Here is a 22493-nt window from a genome sequence, read left to right as displayed (position 1 = left end):
ACCAATATTGTGGTACCGGTACCAAAATGTATTACGGTAAGTTCTAAATAAAGGGGACCACGAAAAATTGCATTATTGGCTTAATTTTAACAAAAAATCCTAGGGTACATTAAACATATATTTCTTATTGCAAGTTTGTCCTTAAATAAAATAGTAAGCATACAAGACAACTTGTCTTTTAGTAGTAAGTAAACAAACAAAGGCTCCTAATTTAGCTGCTGACATATGCAGTAACATATTGTGTCATTTTCCATTCTATTATTTTGTCGAAATTATTAAGGACAAGTGGTAGAAAATTAATTATTAATCTACTTGTTCATTTACTGTTAATATCTGTTTACTTTATCTTCTAACATGTTCAAATGTGCAAATATTCTCCCATAATGCCTTTGTTATTGTTGTTTAGTATGGTTTCACTATATTGCACAGGTGAAGTGAATTATATTTATATAGCGCTTTTCTCAAAGCGCTTTACAGAGTGAAACCCATTATCTAAGTAACATTTTTAAACCAGTGTGGGTGGCACTGGGAGCGAGTGGGTGAAATGTCTTGCCCAAGGACACAACAGCTGTGACTAGGATGGCAGAAGCGGGGATCAAACCTGGAACCTTCAGGTTGCTGGCACGGCCGCTCTACCAACCGAGCTACGCTGCCAGGTTTATGACAGTGTTGGCGTAGTCCATACGGCTACCCTTAGTGTGACATGTATGGCTGTTGACTAAGTATGTGTTTCATTCACTTGTCTGTTGAGTGTTCAAAGTTAAGATGGTCGTCTTAACGGTACGTTTTAGAGGCGGTATAGTACCGAGTATGATTCAATAGCATTGCGGTACTATACTAATACCAGTATACCGTACAACCCTATATAGGCCATGTGCAAGGGAGAAACCATATGTATGTAGGGATGATACTCGAAAGCGGTTTTCCCGGTTGTTCGATAAGAAAAGAACCGAGTCCCCGGACTCAAATCCCTTTTTGAGAACCAGTACCCGTTATCGAGACCACTATAGTAAAGAAAAAGAGTTGGTTCTTTATTCGAATCCCGTCCCGACCAGAAATGCTCCGTGTGACATCACAAGAAATGACGTCATGTAGCTCAGTCATTAGGCGCAGACAGCGAAAGCAGGAAACAAATGGACCGGAAAAAACGCTCCAAGGTGTAATAAAGTTCAAAACAAAAGGTATAATCCAATGAATAACTTTACTGAGAGAATTGAGCAGGGCACAAACACATGACGAACACTTCTACGACCAACCGGAAACATAGCAACCAGGCTAGCAACGCACCTCCTTTACGGCAGCTGTCGCAACGTTCTTAAAGCAACCGCAGCTCAACATGTATGACATCTCCCATTTTTAACTTTTGTTTTTCTTTCCTTGTAAACAAAACAAAATCACACTGTATATGTGTTGTCTGTCTAATTATAAATAATGCAGACGAGGCGTGTTGGCTGAGTTCTTGACGTTTACTTTCACAGCGTGCTCATAACCTCATTCTTAGCTGCCGGGTGACGACATGCAACAACACTTTTCTGTGCTACCGCGCATGCTCGTCACTCCCGTTGCATGCTGGGTAGTGTAGTTGTTTTATTCCCTAGCTCATAACATCTTTCCCCCTATAAAGAAATAATGTAAACTCAATAAAGTGTTTTTTTTTTTGTTTTTTTTGCTTTAACTTTTCATTTTTTAGCATTATAGCCACATTTGCAAACAACTTTTCTCTTCATAGAATTTTCTTTCAATAAAGAAATAAAGTGCAAAAACGTCAAAGCATCATAACAAACAGTTATGTCAAATAGCAGTAGAATTGCACTTTTTGGAGAGCTGTATGATCTTCAGTTTTGTGCCCAAGGGGCTGATTTTATTTAAAGGGGAGCATTAATACAATTTCAGAATGGTTAAAACCATTAAAAATCAGTTCCCAGTGGCTTATTATATTTTTCGAAGTTTTTTTCAAAATTTTACCCATCACGCAATATCCCTAAAAAAAGCTTCAGAGTGCCTGATTTTAACCATCGTTATAAACACCCGTCCATTTTCCTGTGACGTCACATAGTGAATACAAACAAACATGGCGGAAAGAACAGCAAGATATAGCGACATTAGCTCGGATTCAGACTCGGATTTCAGTGGCTTAGGCGATTCAACAGATTACAAATGTATTGAAACGGATGGTTGTAGTGTGGAGGCAGGTAGCGAAAACGAAATTGAAGAAGAAACTGAAGCTATTGAGCCATATCGGTTTGAACAGTATGCAAGCGAAACCGACGAAAACGACACGACAGCCAGCGACACGGGAGAAAGCGAGGACGAATTTGGCTATCGCCTTCTAACCAACAATTGGTATGTGTTTGTTTGGCATTAAAGGAAACTAACAACTATGAACTAGGTTTACAGCATATGAAATACATTTGGCAACAGCATGCACTTTGAGAGTGCAGACAGCCCAATTTTAATCAATTAATATATTCTGTAGACATACCCTCATCCGCGCTCTTTTCCTGAAAGCTGATCTGTCCAGTTTTGGAGTTGATGTCAGCAGGCCAGGGAAGCTAGGGTCTTGATCATCTTCGGTGGCATAAGGGACGGTGTGAGCCATGACATCCAGGGGGTTTAGCTCGCTCGTCTACGGGAACAAATTGCCGCCATTGTTTGCCGTGCTACCGAGGTCCTTTGTCCCTGAATTGCTCACACACTCCGGCAGATTCAATGGGGGTCTGGCGGCAGATTTCTTTGACTTTATCGTTGGAAATGCATCTGCTTTGAGTGTCGCAGGATATCCACACATTCTTGCCATCTCTGTCGTAGCATAGCTTTCGTCGGTAAAGTGTGCTGAACAAACGTCCAATTTCTTGCCACTTTCGCATCTTTGGGCCACTGGTGCAACTTGAACCCGTCCCTGGTCGTGTTGTTACACCCTCCGACAACACACCGACGAGGCATGATGTCTCCAAGGTACGGAAAACAGTCGAAAAAACGGAAAATAACAGAGCTGATTTCACTCTGTGTTTGAGAAAATGGCAGATTGCTTCCCGATGTGACGTGAGCGAATATTAGAAAGGCGTTTAATTCGCCAAAATTCACCCATTTAGAGTTCGGAAATCGGTTAAAAAAATATATGGTCTTTTTTCTGCAACATCAAGGTATATATTGACGCTTACATAGGTCTGGTGATAATGTTCCCCTTTAACACTATATTATTATTTATACACCTATAGTGATCACAGAGACAGGTTGTTTTTGTGTTACTGTATATATTTGTTTTTTCTGAAAAATCCCACTTAATATACTTTGGGTAACAACAGTCAATATGTATTTATTTTATTTTATTTTTTTAGAGGGGTAACAGTCTATATTTATTTATTTATTGGATTATTTATTTTTCTTATATAATAAAAGTGAGCTTTTGTTAAACCAAATATTGTGTGTTTTTTTTCCATATACAACCTATCTGGACTCGATAAGAGAATCGATAAGGAATCGGCTCGATAAGAGGATTCGATAATAGGCTCAAACTCGATAATTTCTTATCAAACATCATCCCTATATGTATGTTTCATTTTGAAAGGCACATACATGTTTTTCCTAGTCATTCTTGACATACCTAAGCTGCTCTCCTGAAGACGGAGAGTGAATTCAGCTGGAAAACATCATGTATCTGGATTCCGGCTGCAGTCCAGCCGGCGCTGCAGTGGTGCTTCTCTCTGCTGTGCTTAATGGGAGCCCCGGGGCTCGTGGGCTTAGTTGGACAGATGGGTAGGGAAGTCCCAGGGCCAATTTGAGTCCTAAATGGTTTGTCTCCAGTTTGTCTCCCGTCACGATTTGGCTCCCGTGTGACCGAGCCCCTGCTCAGTGCAGCAGCACTCTCCTTATTGCCCAGTCCAGGGAGTTCAGATCATGTGCGCTTTAACCTCGCTCGCCCACTACAAGAACAACACTGCTCGTTCGCCGCTATCTCAATCTCCCTGACCTGACAAGTTAAACAAGCCCGTGTGCAACGCGCTGATTCATCAAGACTCTACCTACCATCGCTGCACACCTTCACAGCCCGCTGTTATCACGCCGCGTGCAACAGCTTTGGTGGGAAATAATAAATCGTTATCAACTGACGTGGTTTTTGTTTTAATAAGAAGCTCAAAAGCAGGCGCCAAAGCGCGGACTGATAAAGAGAGTGTTAATTATTACCAGAGCAATGGCCCTGCCCAGTCGGGCTTTTTAGAGCTTCAATAATTAGGCACATTGCTTTTGTCCCTCATGACTAAAAGAGTCTCGGCTATCACCAACATGTACACTATATTGCCAAAAGTATTTGGCCACCTGCCTTGACTCACATATGAACTTGAAGTGCCATCCCATTCCTAACGCATAGGGTTCAATATGATGTCGGTCCACCTTTGCAGCTATTACAGCTTCAACTGTTCTGGGAAGGCTGTCCACAAGCTCGCTGAATGTTTTTATAGGAATTTTCGATAGGGATGTCCGATTATGGCTTCTTGCGGATATCCGATATTCCGATATTGTCCAAATCTTAATTACCGATACCGATATCAACTGATACAGATACATACAGTCGTGGAATTAACACATTATTATGCCTAATTTGGACAACCAGGTATGATGAAGATAAGGTCCTTTTTTTAAAAATTAATAAAATAAAATAAGATAAATAAATTAAAAACATTTTCTTGAATAAAAAAGAAAGTAAAACAATATAAAAACAGTTACATAGAAACTAGTAGTTAATGAAAATGAGTAAAATTAACTGTTGAAGGTTAGTACTATTAGTGGACCAGCAGCACGCACAATCATGTGTGCTTACGGACTGTATCCCTTGCAGACTGTATTGATATATCTTGATATATAATGTAGGAACCAAAATATTAATAACAGAAAGAAACAACCCTTTTGTGTGAATGAGTGGGGGAGGGAGGTTTTTTGGGTTAGTGCACTAATTGTAAGTGTATCTTGTGTTTTTTCTGTTGATTTAATATAAATAAATAAATAAATAATACAAAAAATAAAAACGATACCGATAATAAAAAAAACGATACCGATAATTTCCAATATTACATTTTAAAGCATTTATCGGCCGATAATATCGGCAGGCGGATATTATCGGACATCTGTAATTTTCGACCTATCTTACAAAAGCACATTGGTGAGGTCACACACTGCACTGCAAAAAGTCAGTGTTCAAAAACAAGAAAAAAAAATACAAAACTGAGGGGTATTTTATTTGAACTAAGCAAAATTATTAGGGATGTCCGATAATGGCTTTTTGCCGATATCCGATATTCCGATATTGTCCAACTCTTTAATTACCGATACCGATATCAACCGATACCGATATCAACCGATATATGCAGTCGTGGAATTAACACATTATTATGCCTAATTTGGACAACCAGGTATGGTGAAGATAAGGTACTTTTAAAAATAATAATAAAATAAGATACATAAATTAAAAACATTTTCTTGAATAAAAAAGAAAGTAAAACAATATAAAAACAGTTACATAGAAACTAGTAATTAATGAAAATTAGTAAAATTAACTGTTAAAGGTTAGTACTATTAGTGGACCAGCAGCACGCACAATCATGTGTGCTTACGGACTGTATCCCTTGCAGACTGTATTGTTATATATTGATATATAATGTAGGAACCCTTTTGTGTGAATGAGGGGGAAGGAGGTTTTATGGGTTGGTGCACTATTTGTAAATGCATCTTGTGGTTTTTATGTTGATTTAATAAAAAATAAAACAATAATAATAAAAAAAATAAAAACGATACCGATAATTTAAAAAAACGATACCGATCATTTCTTATATTACATTTTAAAGCATTTATTGGCCGATAATATCGGCCTGCCGGACATCTCTAATTGTCAACCTATCTTACAAAAGCACATTGGTGAGGTCACACACTGCACTGCAAAAAGTCAGAGTTCAAAAACAAGAAAAAAAAAAAGAAAAAAAATGAGGGGAATTGTATTTGAACTAAGCAAAATTATCTCCCAATAGAACAAAAAAAATAGGCTTGTCAAGACTTTCCAAAACAAGTAAAATTAGCTAAATTCAATGAACCCCAAAATACCTTAAAATAAGTATATTCTCACTAATAACAAGTGCACTTTTCTTGGTAGAAAAAAATGTTGACCTTTTTGCTCAATATGTTGAAAAATATTCTTAAGTAAATGCTAGTGCCACTATATTGACATAATGATCATCATGATTTTTTTTTCATGCTTGAAGTAAGAAATTATTACTTCAAAAAATTAGTTCTATACTTGTGAGTGTTGATGACACAGCTTTGCATCAGTTGATATTCTAGTTTCAAGCATGTTTTACTCAATATAGGTCATACAATCTCAGCAACAAGCTGTAATATCTTACTGAGATAATCTAGGACCAAAACCCTTAAAACAAGTAAAAGACTCTAACATAAAATCTGCTTAGTGAGAAGAATGATCTTATCAGACAGAAAATAAGCAAATATCACCCTTATTTGAGATATTTAATCTTACTTAGATTTCAGTTTTTGTAGTGTGATGTTGGTCGAGAAGGCCTGGCTCTCAGTCTCCGTTAATTCATCCCAGAGGTGTTCTATCGGGTTTAGGTCAGGACTCTGTGCAGGCCAGTCAAGTTCATCCACACCAGACTCTGTCATCTATGTGGCCAGGCCAAGTGATTAGGACACCTGATTCTGATCATTTGGATGGGTGGCCAAATACTTTTGGCAATATAGTGTATTTAGGGTCCCTGATTAATGATGACAAAGGACGCCTTCCTTATAATATTATTTTGGTTTTACCTATGTGGTGTCATGTGACATATTTTATTTTCAACCACACCCGTAAATAGTGTAGTCGTCTCCTCTGAGGCATTTGGTCAGAAGATATTAGAGGCAACGGCAGCTGAGGGAGAGGGATGGGAACGGAGTAAACTGCATTATCGGACTCATTAGAATATTCCCTTCTGTAATAAGTCATCAAGCATAATTCAAAGTGAGCTGCACCCAGGGAGACCTAATTGCTGCGATATTGTTCCCGTTACAGAGAGAGCTGTTGGTCACAATGAAACATTTGGTCTTTGTTTTAAAGTTTCCCCAACTATTTAAATGTGTCCATCAGCTTGTTCTTACTGAGAAAATATCGGCCTGATTATTTTCCATACTCAAGTACACGTTGTCATCGATATGGCCTGTAAGTAAAACATGATTGATTGGAAAAAAATGATTTTAGAACATTGTAAAAAGGAAATGTAATACAGTACTAATTGGCTCAAAAACACAACAACTCACTGGATCTTTTCTTATTTTTTTAAATTTTTATTTTGTTCATTTAATTTTTAATGACATCCAGCATGAGACATTTCTATCCATTACATCATATTTACATACATCATATATCTGTTGTCTGCCCTAAATGTCAAAATATGTTTTTGTTTATATCCCAACGATGCCACCCCCCCCCCAAAGAAAGAAACAGCAAGAAAACAAAATAATAATAATATTTACAGATAAATCAATTAAATAAATACATTAAAAATAATAATAATAATAAATTAATAATAATAATAATCAGAAATAAAATAAAATAATATAAACAGATAGTAAATAATAAGAATAAAAAAATATACATACATATAGTCGAGGTTTCTGTGGTTTATCCGTTATACAGTGCTCAATACCGGGGTAGAGTGGGGTAGGATAAACCTGCGAAACAGGCTTGTAGGGATGATATAGCCTCTTGTGTTTTTTCTTGACCTAACGTATTTATATATATATATATATATATATAGACTTACAGGGAGTAATCCTTTTTTTTTTTTTTCTTTAAACCGTACAATCACCAATTCGAGAAATTTAAATCAGGCTTATGGGGTGTGACATAATCGACCCAGTTTTCCCAGTATGAAGTAAATTTCTCCAATTTATAATCACTGTATCTTTTTAAGATGAACTCCATAACCTTTCTCAGACAAGACCATTTCCATAATAGTTGCATTTTTTAAGAATGTTCTCTCAAAAGTACAATATTGTTTTTTAAGAGGCCAAAAGTATACATTTATACTACCAAAACAAGTACAAGGTGATATAAAGTACACATGTGTAACATTTTAATCCTAAGCATACCTCCTACAAAAAAATGGTAAACATGTTTAATAGAAACAATCAACAAAGGGGGATGAAAATATAAGACTGAGGACATATAACAAAACTAAAACTGTTTTCAGCCTAAATACATAGCAAATGTATTGTGTTACATCCCACATCATTATGAGAACAAACTATATATATATATATATATATATATATATATATATATATATATATATATATATGTATGTGTGGGAAAAAAAATCACAAGACTACTTCATCTCTACAGGCCTGTTTCATGAGGGGTTCCCTCAATCATCAGGAGATGATTGAGGGAACCCCTCATGAAACAGGCCTGTAGAGATGAAGTAGTCTTGTGATTTTTTTTTCCCCACACATACATATATTGCGCTCTACTACGGTATCGAGCACTATTTTTTGGATAACCTTATTAAGACATATATATATATATATATATATATATATATATATATATATATATATATACACACATTAGGGGTGTGGGAAAAAATCGATTCAAATTCAAATCGCGATTCTCACGTTGTGCAATTCAGTATCGATTCTCATATTTCAAAAATCGATTTTCTTTTAAATTATTATTTTTTTTAATTATTTTTTTTTGTTGCTTTTTTTTGTTTTTATTTTTTTTAATTAATCAATCCAACATAAAAATACACAGCAATACCATAACAATGCAATCCAATTCCAAAACCAAACCCGGCCCAGCAACACTCAGAACTGCAATAAACAGAACAATTGAGAGGAGACACAAACACGACACAGAACAAACCAAAAGTAGTGAAACAAAAATGAATATTATCAACAACAGTATCAATATTAGTTACAATTTCAACATAGCAGTGATTAAAGATCCCTCATTGACATTATCATTAGACATTTATAAAAAAAAAAAAAAGAAAGAACAATAGTGTCAGAGTGGCTTACAATTGCATCGCATCTCATAAGCTTGACAACACACTGTGTCCAATATTTTTACAAAGGTAAAATAAGTCATATTTTTGGTTCATTTAATAGTTGAAACAAATTTACATTATTGCAATTAGTTGATAAAACATTGTCCTTTACAATTATAAAAGCTTTTTACAAAAATCTACTACTATGCTTGCATGTCAGCAGACTGGGGTAGATCCTGCTGAAATCCTACGTATTGAATGAATAGAGAATCGTTTTGAATCGAGGATCGCGTTGAATCGAAAAAAAATCGATTTATAATCGAATCGTGACCCCAAGAATCAATATTGAATCGAATCGTTGGACAACCAAAGATTATATATATATATATTTTTTTTTAATTATTTTGAAATATATATATATATATATATATATATATATATATATATATATATATATATATATATATATATATATATTAGTGTTGTCCCGATACCTCCTAATTAGTCTGCTGACGTATGCAGTATCATATTGTGTGATTTTCCATTTTATTATTTTGTCAACATTATGAGGGACAAACTGTACGAATGAATTATTAATCTTCTTGTTCATATACTGTTAATATCTGTGTCCTTTCTTTTTTAACATTTTCTATCTACACTTCTGTTAAAATGTAAGAATCATTCATTATTATGTTGTTTTGATGCTTTACATTAGTTTTGGATGATACCACAAATTTGGGTATCAATCCGATACCAAGTCGTTACAGGATCATACATTGCTCATATTCGAGGTCCTCATGTTTCCAGGGACATATTTCTTGAGTTTATATGCATAATATATTTTAATTTTTTTTAAACGAAAGAAGATGTTGTGGTGACAAAAAATATCGACGTAGTATCTAGATGCTCCCCTGTACTTGGTATCATTACAGTGGATGTTAGGTGTAGATCTACCAATGGCGTTTGTTTACATTGTGACGCCGGTGAGCTACGGTGTGTAGTGAAGCATGTTTAGCTATTCCTCGTCCTGCAGGGATGATACTTGTAAGAAACGTATTTTATTTGTCGCCATGGAGGCGAGGATTAGTGATTTAGAAGTAGCTAAAACACTGCCGACTGGGACTGGACTTTAGCCGCTAGCTAGCTAGCCATGTCTTAAAGCACCTCTTCCTGAGGGCGTTTCAGTGTTAGAACTTCACCTTTATCGTTAGTGTTTAAGACAAAATGCATCAGTTCTCCCTTTTCTGTCTACACACTGTGTCTGTTTGTAAGTACTCCGTGATTGTGCGCTACTCGAAAACCAGAAATGACACAACGTGACGACGACGGAGGTGCAGGGGTGTGGGGGACCGGTACTTTTTGGGGGTGGTATAGTACCGAATATGATTCATTAGTATTGTAGTAATATACTGATACTGGTATACCATACAACCCAATATATATATATATATACATTTATTTTTGTATCTTTTTCCTCACAGGTTTTACTGCACGTGTCCTGCTGGTTATATTGGAACGCTGTGTGACCTGACAGGGAATGATTTTTGTCAAGTTTCACCTTGCCTACAAGAGGGCACCTGTATCAACAAGCCGACGGGCTTCGAATGCGTCTGTCGCCCGGGATACTCAGGTACTCCTTTTGGCCCCTAGCGACACCGAGATCGATAGAAGAGCCTAAAAAGCTTATCGGCGCTGTTGTGGGCCGGAGCGCCGACACAGATGTGCTTTAGTGTGAAAACTGTCTTTAATTGGCAAGATACAGTGAGTTAGGTGAAGCTACGTACATGTCACGTGTTCGGAAATTGGAAATTGCTCACTGTCACTTAGCTGCCTTTATTTCATTACATCAGCGGCCTTTGAACGCTATCGTCGCTTTACTTCAATCCATTTGTCTTGTTTTCCAACCGGACACATATCGAGCTATTTTAGTGCACACCCGTGTGTGTGTGTGTGTGTGTGAGAGTTTTTTGCACTGAAGCCGATTCCTGTCAGCCAGTGGAAAGATTAATTTCATTTGTCTTCTGCACTGTATCTTCAATTTATCCTTCCCCAATTGAGAGAGGGGGAGAAAAATCTCTGAGGTATTGCGACTCTGGAGAGCAGAATCCTGACATGCATGGCCCAATTCCCACTGAAGCAGCTTTTATTATTAGGCCGGCGAACACTACAGTACAAGTCATTACTTTTTCTGATGCTCTAAGCCCATGTGAGGAAACAGGGCTCCCCCAGAGAGCGAGCGGCCAGGAGGATACAGTCGGGCTTGGTCTCGAACCAACTGGAAGTCATACAAAGTATCTTCTCTGGAACTTTCCAAAGAAGGCTTTGTGGAACTTTTTCTGAAAAAGCTTGAAAAGACCAGCTTGATGGAAATGTTATTCTGCTGCGTGTCACCTGTTGTATTCTAGCAAAATTCAGAAATGTTGTTGTGCCACACAATGGTGTTACCAAATAATTTGCTCCGAGCATCAGAAAAGCCATGGGTGCCTTTTTTTTTTTTTTTGCATATTGAATGCCAGAATCCATTCAGGGTCCAACAGTTGAAGCTGCGTACTAATAAATCAGTGTAGTCAATATCTGTTTGATGGCATGGATGTGATTATGCTGTAATGACAGTTCATTTCCACCTGCATTACTTTCTATATTGAATTTTCTTAATATGGCTGGCCAGGGAGTCAGAATAGATTTATTTTAGAATTTCATCTGCTTTCATTGTCTGTTTTCTTTCTTTTCTCCGCATCAACATATTACTAGCTGCTGTAAGCTGTATTGTGAGGTGGTGCTGTACCAAAATGCAATGAAGTGAACACTAAAATAATTACCATAAAAGGAAATGCAATGATTAAAACTTAATTTTCACAGCAAATTCAGAATACTAATATTACTTCTGAATATGTTGACTATATTACACCTGCCAAGTGAAATCTGCAGGACAGGAGTGTTCAAATTGACCCAAATATAAAACGGCCCTAAATATAAGATGACTCATCTTGTCCAAGCCCCCTTTTTTTAAAGGAAAAGTCCGTTTTTTCCATCATGTTGTCACTATCAGTGAAATAACTGGGAGATTGCAATAAAAGAGTATATAATACTCCTTATTAGCATCATAACCTACAAAACCCAAAATCAGTGAAGTTGGCATGTTGTGTAATTCGAAAATAAAAACAGAATACAATGATTTGCTAATCTTTTTCAACTTATATTCAATTGAATAGACTGCAAAGACAAGATATTTAATGTTCGAACTGAGAAACATTTTTTTTTTTTTTGCAAATAATCATTAACTTAGAATTTAAAGGCAGCAACACATTGCAAACAAGTTGACACAGGGAAATTTTTACCACTGTGTTACATGGCCTTTCCTTTTAACAACAGTCCCTAAACATTTGGGAACTGAGGAGTTCAATTTTTGAAGCTTTTGAGGTGGAATTCTTTCTCATTCTTGCTTGATGTACAGCTTAAGTTGTTCAACAGTCCGCGGTCTCCGTTGTCATATTTTAGGCTTCATGTTGCGCCACACATTTTCAATGGGAGACAGGTCTGGACTACAAGCAGGCCAGTCTAGTACATGCACTCTTGTACTATGAAGCCACGCTGTTGTAACACGTGGCTTGGCATTGTATTGATGAAATAAGCAGGGGCGTCCATGATAACGTTGCTTGGATGGCAACATATGTTGCTCCAAAACCTGTGTGTACCTTTCAGCAGTAATGGCGCCTTCACAGATGTGTAAGTTACCCATGCCTTGGGCACTAATACACCACCATACCATCACAGATGCTGGCTTTTCAACTTTGCACCTATAACAATCCGGATGGTTCTTTTCCTCTTTGGTCCGGAGGACACGACGTCCACAGTTTCCGAAAACATTTTGAAATGTGGACTCGTCAGACCACAGAACACTTTTCCATTTTGCATCAGTCCATCTTAGATGAGCTCGGGCCCAGCGAAGTCGGCGGCGTTTCTGGGTGTTGTTGATAAACGGTTTTCGCCTTGCATAGGAGAGTTTTAACTTGCACTTACAGATGTAGTGACCAACTGTAGTTACTGACAGTGGGTTTCTGAAGTGTTCCTGAGCCCATGTGGTGATATCCTATACACACTGATGTCGCTTGTTGATGCAGTACCGCCTGAGGGATCGAAGGTCCATAATATCATCGCTTATGTGCAGTGATTTCTCCAGATTGTCTGAACTTTTTTATGACATTACGGACCTTATATGGTGAAATCCCTAAATTCCTTGCAATAGCTGGTTGAGAAATGTCGTTCTTAAACTGTTTGACAATTTGCTCACGCATTTGTTGACAAAGTGGTGACCCTCGCCCCATCCTTGTTTGTGAATGACTGAGCATTTCATGGAATCTACTTTTGTACCCAATCATGGCACCCACCTGTTCCCAATTTGCCTGTTCACCTGTGGGATGTTCCAAATAAGTGTTTCATGAGCATTCCTCAACTTTATCAGTATTTATTGCCACCTTTCCCAACTTCTTTGTCACGTGTTGCTGGCATCAAATTCTAAAGTTAATGATTATTTGCAACAACAAAAAAATGTTTATCAGTTTGAACATCAAATATGTTGTCTTTGTAGCATATTCAACTGAATATGGGTTGAAAATTATTTGCAAATCATTGTATTCCGTTTATATTTACATCTAACACAATTCCTCAACTCATATGGAAACGGGGTTTGTAAGTTGAAAAGGATTTGCAAACTGTTGTATTCTGTTTGTTTTTTTACGATTTACACAACGTGCCTACTTCACTGGTTTTGGGGTTTGTACATCCCTACTTACAACTTGTCACCAAAGAAATGTTGACTGCTGCTGATTTGAATGTACCGAAGAAGTTTGAAGATAAATTACATGTGCAAGTTGGAGAGGGAGCATTGCTGCTTTACCGCTACAGCGTTTACAGTAAAGTCAAATATTCAATAATTGCCTGTGTATAGGCTGCAACCTAAGAACATCATGTAATTATGCACAACTATGTTTTGTGCTGTTGTATACATTATTGTCTGTTGGAGTTATATCGACATCCACAAAAAAACAACTCATCTCATCCTGTAAGACAGCTGCCTGAGTCTCACTTGTCCGATCATTATTGAGGATGTTTTGCTTTAAAGGCTCCCAGCCTGTGTTATTTTAACTATACATGAGAGCCACGTTCAATCCTGAGGTCAGGAGTCATTACGGTGACATGAATAACGGGTGATCATGTTTGAATAAATCACCCTTTCAGCCGTGTCGTTTGTCACCCCCTGTTTTCTCTTCTTCACCCATCATTACGGAGCACGCTCCCTTGAGTGATGGTACAGTGCAATCAGCACATTGTTGCACTTCCCCCAGTCAGCACATTGTTTGATGATGATGATGTTACAGCAAGGCTTCACTGAGTTCACATTATTGCCGGGGGAACACGACAATAAAATCTTTGCCATTATGTCAACCTTTTGTACCAAGGCGCGGAAGTGTTCTGGCACATTGGAAATATGACAATATTGCACTTTTTAATCTTTCGGCTGACATTTCCAGTAGGATATTTAAGGTTTATTCTTTATACTACATTCATGGTAAAGATAAAGACTGCAAGGTGGTTATTCACTTTCTGACAGATAGCTGTAGCTGCAGCTTTTTTGGCTCACTGTTGCCTCATGAGGAGCAACGTGGAACTGCAACACTGGAAAGGCGCGGCTCCAATTTACTCCTTTAGACCTTAGTTGGTAACTTAACTAAAGGCCTCCAAAATAGATTCTGCACTTAAAGTGATTGTTGTGTGCTCAGCCAATAAAAGATAAACAATTATGATAAAAACATCAATGAAGTAATTAAATCAAAATAATTGAACGGCAACTCCTACCCTTAATTGCTCAATTATAGCTACTACAGTGGAACACGCTTAAGTAAGTCGAACGTTTACTTGATGTAATATTTGAGAACAAAAGGGGTCAATCCTAATGAAAAATCAGTCTATGTCGACATGGTTTGCAGTATTATCAACTTCCTAATTATCGATATAAACAGCTGGAAACGATTACAGCAACAGACTATTTTCTTGTTAGACTGCAATAAAATGTCAGCACAGGAACTCCCTGTTCAATGCAAAGTAAGCTTCAAAATAAAAGCATGGCAGTATTAACTTGGATTCTACCACTACCACAGCAAGTAATAAAATGTACTTATTTAATTTGAAATCCTAAAAAGGAAAAAAATATATGTTGACATCACATGGACAAATATAAGACCTTCTGAATGAAAGTTCTGTAGTCAGATGAAACACAAATTGAGCTGTTTGGGCACAATACCCAGCAATATGTTTGAGTGAGAAACGGTGAGGTCTTTAATCACAGGAACACTGGTCCTACCGTTAAGCATGGTGGTGGTAGCATCATGCTCTGGGCCTGTTTTGCTGCCAATGGAACTGGTGCTTTACAGAGAGTAAATGGGACAATGAAAAGGAGGATTACCTCCAAATTCTTCAGGACAACCTAAAATCATCAGCCCGAAGGTTGGGTCTTGGGCGCAGTAAAAAATATTATATATATATATATATATATATATATATATATATATATATATATATATATATATATATATATATATATACCGGTAAGTTGTGAAATGAGAACTTTACATTAAATATTTTGTAAATATTACATACCTTAATTGTTACTAAACGGTGCCTGTTACACGGCAGTAAAATGGCTGATCAAACAAAACAGAAAAGTCACTGATGTCTTTAGTCATGCTTAAATAGATTAATAAGATTTTTCCTTTTTAAATAAGGCTCAAAATGTCTATCACAATTCTTCTTCCTTGTACTTTGTAAACACATTGAGTTTCAACAGGTTTCTAATGTGGGTCATTTTAGAACATTATTTATTTTTTTGATTAATCCGTTGTATAATTTAGCAGTAAGAAAAATCCATAGGTTAGCCGCACATTTGTATAAGCCGAAGGGTTCAAAGCTTGGTAAAAAAATAGTGTTTTATAGTCCGGAAAATACACTATTTTTTTTTTTTGTAATTATACATATTTTTGTAAATGTTAACAAACCTTCCATCAGAATATAAATTATTTCACATCATTACGTGTATCAATGTTGAATTAATAGGAAACATATTTTTATTTCAATGAAAACCCCATGTCTCTAGGACCTTTCTTTGAATTCTAAGTCTGAGCTGTGTCCTTCTGAATGTTATGAAATACAAAAAAAAAAAAAAAAAGTGTTTTCTTTTCCACAACATATTTCTTAATTTCTTGTCACCAGCAGTTCATTTTCCCCTGTCATCTTGTATTGATTTTTTGCACTTTGCGGATATTTTTGTAACCTTTGACCTCACAGTCCATATGGAATGAGCAGCTGATATAAAAAAAAACTTGTACCAGACTCAAAAAAATAATGATTTTGCCTTCGATAGTGAGTGAATGTGACACAACAGTACAGCACATATTTTGTCTGTTCTCTTTAGGTGAGGCAAATAAATTTGTGTTCCATCTGTTGCAGCTTAGAGATGCACACCAAAGGATTAAGATATTTTCCAATTACTCAATTTAATTCCAGAAAGTCTCAAAAAGATTTGGGTAGGGTATAAAATGTAAATATCACACAAATTCCCAATAACGGGATTACTTACAAATGTTTCAGTCACAACAAGCTTGTTTTGTGCTTGGCAGGAGACTCATTTTGACAGCTTCTGTTATCTGATCTCTCCTTCACAGCGCTTGAGTTCTCCCCTCACTTTTTTATGAACCACTGCGTTTTATTTTGGCAGCAATCATGAAAAAATACTGACATCAGCAAAACTTTAATTTTTTTTTAAGTCATTTAAATGATAGTACCAGTATGAACAAAGATGATTTAAACCACAGTTGTCAAACTTAAGGCACAAGGGACAGACTTGGCCCGCCATATCTATTTGGCCCTTGAAAGCCTGGAAATATCATGCGCCAATAAAGTAATTCATCTTTTCTTACTAAATGTTTTTGTTATTTCCGTTTAGAAGGAAAACAAATAGATGCACTGCATGCAGTCACATATTTTTTAAACCTAAATATGATCTAAAGTTGCAAGAAGCGTGTTATACAGTCGTGGTCAAAAGTTTACATACACTTGTAAAGAACATAATGTCATGGCTGTCTTGAGTTTCCAATAATTTTTACAACTCTTATTTTTTTGTGATAGAGTGATTGGAGCACATACTTGTTGGTCACAAAAAACATTCATGAAGTTTGGCTCTTTTATGAATTCATTATGGGTCTACTGAAAATGTGACCAAATCTGCTGGGTCAAAAGTATACATACAGCAACATACATTATCAATTTTGGTGATGTAGAAAAGTTACAATCAAATCAAGTTAGCTTCATGGCATGGCCTCTTAACTTCATGTGAGCGATTATGATTGACACCTGTTGACTTCTCTGAGCCCATTTAAATAGGGCTCATGTGATGCAGTCATTAGACTCGGTCACAAACGCGACAATGGGAAAGTCAAAGGAACTCAGCACAGATCTGAAAAAACGAATCATTGACTTGAACAAGTCAGGAAAGTCACTTGGAGCCATTTCAAAGCAGCTTAAGGTCCCAACAGCAACTATGCAGACAATTGTTTGTAAGTATAAAGTGCATGGCACAGTTATGTCACTGCCACGATCAGGAAGAAAATGCAAGCTATCACCTACTGCTGAGAGAAAATTGGTCAGGATGATCAAGAGTCAACCGAGAACCACCAAATAAGCAGGTCTGCAATGAATTGGAAGCTGCTGGAACACAAGTGTCAGTGTCCACAGTCAAGTGTGCTTTGCCTCAGCATTGACTGAGAGGCTACCATGCAAGAAGGAAGCCCTTGCTCCAGAAGCGACACCTTAAGGCTCATCTAAAGTTTGCTACTGATCACATGGACAAAGATAAGACCTTCTGGAGGAAAGTTCTGTGGTCAGATGAAAAAAAAATTGAGCTGTCTGGCCACAATACCCAGCAATTTGTTTGGAGGAGATAAGGTGAGGCTTTTAATCTCAGGAACACCAAGCCTACCGTCAAGCATGATGGTGATAGTATTATGCTCTGGGCCTGTTTTGCTGCCAATGGAACTGGTGCTTTACAGAGAGTAAATGGGACAAAGAAAAAGGAGGATTACCTCCAAATTCTTCAGGACAACCTAAAATCATCAGCCCGGAGGTTGGGCCTTGGGTGCAGTTGGGTGTTCCAACAGGACAATGACCCCAAACACATGTCAAAAGTGGTAAAGGAATGGCTAAATCAGGCTAGAATTAAGGTTTTAGAATGGTCTTCCCAAAGTCCTGACTTAAATGTGTGGACAATGCTGAAAAGACAAGTCCATGTCAGAAATCCAACACATTTAGCTGAACTGTACCAATTTTGTCAAGAGGAGTGGTCAAAAATTCAACCAGAAGCTTGCCAGAAGCTTGTGGATGGCTACCAAAAGTGCCTTATTGCAGTGAAACTTGCCAAGGGACATGTAACCAAATATTAACATTGCTGTATGTAGCAGATTTGGTCACATTTTCAGTAGACCCATAATACATTTATAAAATAACCAAACTTCATAAATGTTTTTGTGACCAACAAGTATGTGCTCCAATCACTCTATCACAAAAAAATAAGAGTTGTAGAAATTATTGGAAACTCAAGTCAGCCATGACATTATGTTCTTTACAAGTATATGTACATTTTTGACCATGACTGTAGAGTGTGATTATGTGAAGCGATTATACGTAGAGTGTTACCGGGTGGTGTTGAAGGTGCGTGTTGAGATTGATGCGGAAGTCCAGAAAGAGCAAGGCAGGCTCGGAGGTCCAGGGACAGGCAGGTAGTCAGGGGCTGGAGTGAGGCGTCGTCCTCTAGGGGCAAGTGTGAGGTCGAGATCCGGTAAGGCAGCAGGAAGTCCAGAGGGGATCCGGAAAGACGAGACACACAGCTCGAAACCAGGGAATGACGAGGGGCTGCTGGATGACGACACAGGACAAGACACGATGAAACACAAAGAGCGAGGAAGTACATAGGCAAGGAAGCTAGAGACGTGTAAGGCTTACTGTACTGGTACAAGTAGCTACGTTCTGGCACTGGAACGAAGGACACGCTGGCTTCAGAGTCAGAGGCGGCAGGTGTTTGATTCGTAACAAAAATATAAAAGAGAAGCAAAGTCTCTGTTTGATAAAACTAAACAACACCAAAATAAAGTAAAACTGCTCACTCTGTGAAGAAACAGATGCGATACTGTCACATAGTGTTTGTGTGTGTCTGCTTTGGCAAAATTAACTTGTGGATATTCAATTAACTGTATTGCTCATATTAGTCGTACCAATTAGCTTAATCCTTTGTAATTACCACACCTCGTAGGGTGGCATCACACACAAAAAGCCGTGATGTATAGTTTGTATTATACACATTTTACTGAACTCCGAGTTAATCACCTTTTGCAACCCATTTATTATATTTATGTATATGCTTTAATTTTATCGTAGTCATTTTATGCCCGAAGAGGAATGTGATACTACTTTAAATGGAGCTCTGAAACTTCCAGCACTACACATAATCCCTGCTCCATGCTTTGATTCAGTTGCTAATGTTTATGTGGAAGCCGGATGATTAAAGTTAATGCTGGCAAGGAACTAAAGGATGTTTCTCTGTATGATAACTAATGAGGTGTCAAACTGATTCATGAGAGTTAATGATTTGGCTTGCAGCAAATCCTTTTTTTCCTTCAGAAACATTCAAGGCATTTTATTTTACAGTGAGTAAGCGAGCACGAGGGAACTTGAGGTTAAGCGAAGAGGCAATATAACCATGATTTAATTTACTGCAATACCAGTCAACAGTGTGGCTTTAATCAGCCATATTAAAGGTGTTTTTTCAACTGTTTTTTTAGAGGCAGCAGTGTCAAGATGTCATATAGAAATTTGCTCTTATTCCATTCTACCAATTGTTTTGTAAGGAAAAAACAACAGTGTTTTTTTTTTAATAGAAATTTGCAGAGAAAGGTGTATTAAAACAATGTTTGCATATCCGTTTGACGCACACGACTATGGAGTGCCAAATGCAAGAACTTAATCACACTTTTCGAGCCGATTAATCAGCTCACTTTTCTCACATTTAGCTCATTTTGTTTTCACTTTTAGGGTATAAAAGTGGTAAGTCCAGCATACAGGCTTACTCGCCTGTATGCTGGACATTGAATATTGTGGAGTGTTTTTTTATTTATTTAATTATTTTGTATAAGTTTTTTGGTAAAACTTTAGTATGGGGAACATATTCACCATCAATTAGTTGCTTATTAAAGTAACAAAGACCAGCGTTATTTGGACACTAAAGGAAAATATACAGAAAGGGTTAGGGTTAGGGTTACTAATAAGCAATAATTCTGAGGTTATTGAGGGAAGACTCTTAGTTAATGGCTTACTGGTTGTATAATAAGGCCATGCAGCATAAGGTATTAATACCGAGGATGTCGTTGTGGCTTGTACAGCCCTTTGAGACACTTGTGATTTAGGGCTATATAAATAAACATTGATTGGTTGATTGAATAAGTACTTAATAATGACTAATTAAGAGCCAATATGTGGACCAGCTCTATACTCTCGACAGGGTCCTTGAGGGTGCATGGGAGTTTGCCCAACCAGTCGACATGTGCTTTGTGGACTTGAAGAAGGCATTCGACCGTGGGTAGTGCTCAGAGAGTATGGGGTATCAGACTGTCTGTTCCCTGTACGATGAGTGTCAGAGCTTGGTCCGCATTGCCGGCAGTAAGTCGGACCCGTTTCCAGTGAGGGTTGGACTCCGCCAAGGCTGCCCTTTGTCACCGATTCTGTTCACAACTTTTATGGACAGAATTTCTAGGCGCAATCAAGGCGTTGAGGGGATCTGGTTTGGTGGCTGCAGGATTAGGTCTCTGCTTTTTTGCAGATAATGTGGTCCTGATGGCTTCATCTGGCCAGGATCTTCAGCTCTCACTGGATAGGTTCGCAGCCGAGTGTGAAGCGACTGGGATGGGAATCAGCACCTCCAAGTCCGAGTCCATGGTTCTCGCCCGGAAAAGTGTGGAGTACCATCTCCCGGTTGGGGAGGATATCTTGCCCCAAGTGGAGGAGTTCAAGTACCTTGGAGTCTTGTTCACGAGTGGAGGAAGAGCGGATCGGTGCGGTGTCTTCAGTAATGCAGACGTTGTATCGATCCGTTGTGGTGAAGAAGGAGCTGGGCCGGAAGGAAAAGCTCTCAATTTACCGGTCGATCTACGTTCCCATCCTCACCTATGGTCATGAGCTTTGGGTTATGACCGAAAGGACAAGATAACGGGTACCAGCGGCCGAAATGAGCTTCCTCCTCCGGGTGGCGGGGCTCTCCCTTAGAGATAGGGTGAGAAGCTCTGCCATCCGGGAGGAGCTCAAAATAAAGCCGCTGCTCCTCCACATCGAGAGGAGCCAGATGAGGTGGTTCGGGCACCTGGTCAGGATGACACCCGAACGCCTCCCTAGGGAGGTGTTTCGGGCATGTCCGACCGGTAGGAGACCACGGGGAAGACCCAGGACACGTTGGGAAGACTATGTCTCCCGGCTGGCCTGGGAACGCCTCGGGATCCCCCAGGAGGAGCTGGACGAAGTGGCTGGGGAGAGGGAAGTCTGGGCTTCTCGGATAAGCGGAAGAAGATGGATGGATGGATGTTACTAATTTGCATGTTAATAAGCAACTAATTAATGGTGAATATGTGCTCCCCATACTAAAGTGTTACCATTTTTATATTTTTTATTTTATTTCTGCTTGTATTTCTTTTATTTGGGTTTTATTGTTGTATGGTTTCTTTTTCTTTGATATGGATCCCCCTGGGTGTGAAATAAAAATGACTACTACTATGACTACTATAAATGAAATGGTGGCTGTAAATTGTATACCTGAATATTAAATCCAAATGTTAAATCTAAATATAAATGGTACATCTGAATTCTAAATGAGAAATGTTAAATCTAAATTTTTAATTTAAATTCCCAAACAAATTTTAAATATATATATGAAGGTTAAAAATAAATGTTAAATCTAAATATTAATTCTATATCTGAAGTGTTTAATTTAAATGTTAAACAGACTGTAAATATTAAATCTATATCAAAATGTTAAATGTTGAATTTTAAATCCCAGCCCATAGCCTTCACCCAATTGGAGGCCCCCAATTTTGACAGCGGAATACAATGAATGGCATTCATGGCTGTCAATCACAGACAGCTCTGCTTGGTCTAGCGATTAAGTACTTCCTCTCTCAGCTACGTTGTTTTTTCCTTCTGCTCTGAGTGTGGCGCAAACCCAGGTTGTGACGTGAGAGGCGAGCACTATTACTGAAGTGGACTGGCCTCTGCTCCACTTGCACAGACGTGCATGCACCCGTTGCAAAGGAGATATATTCATGAATGAAATCATTTTTTAAATTGGCCCTAGTGCTCAACCTGCTCAGTGGC

At 37.9% G+C, this 22493-nt stretch overlaps 1 protein-coding gene across 1 annotated transcript in view; it reads left to right on the top strand.

The window, feature by feature from the left end:
* Positions 1-22493, top strand: part of eys (eyes shut homolog) — a 683137-nt gene that overhangs the window by 323725 nt on the left and 336919 nt on the right. Inside the window, exon 27 of the mRNA XM_061958758.1 lies at positions 10514-10662. Coding sequence (XP_061814742.1) covers positions 10514-10662 — 149 coding nt within the window. The remainder of the gene's footprint in view (positions 1-10513; positions 10663-22493) is intronic.

The sequence above is a fragment of the Nerophis lumbriciformis genome, linkage group LG02 (assembly GCF_033978685.3).
Source record: "Nerophis lumbriciformis linkage group LG02, RoL_Nlum_v2.1, whole genome shotgun sequence".
Taxonomy (NCBI): Eukaryota; Metazoa; Chordata; class Actinopteri; order Syngnathiformes; family Syngnathidae; genus Nerophis; species Nerophis lumbriciformis.
The sequence above is the reverse complement of the archived record's forward strand: the minus strand, read 5'-3'. Positions and strand labels throughout refer to the sequence as shown.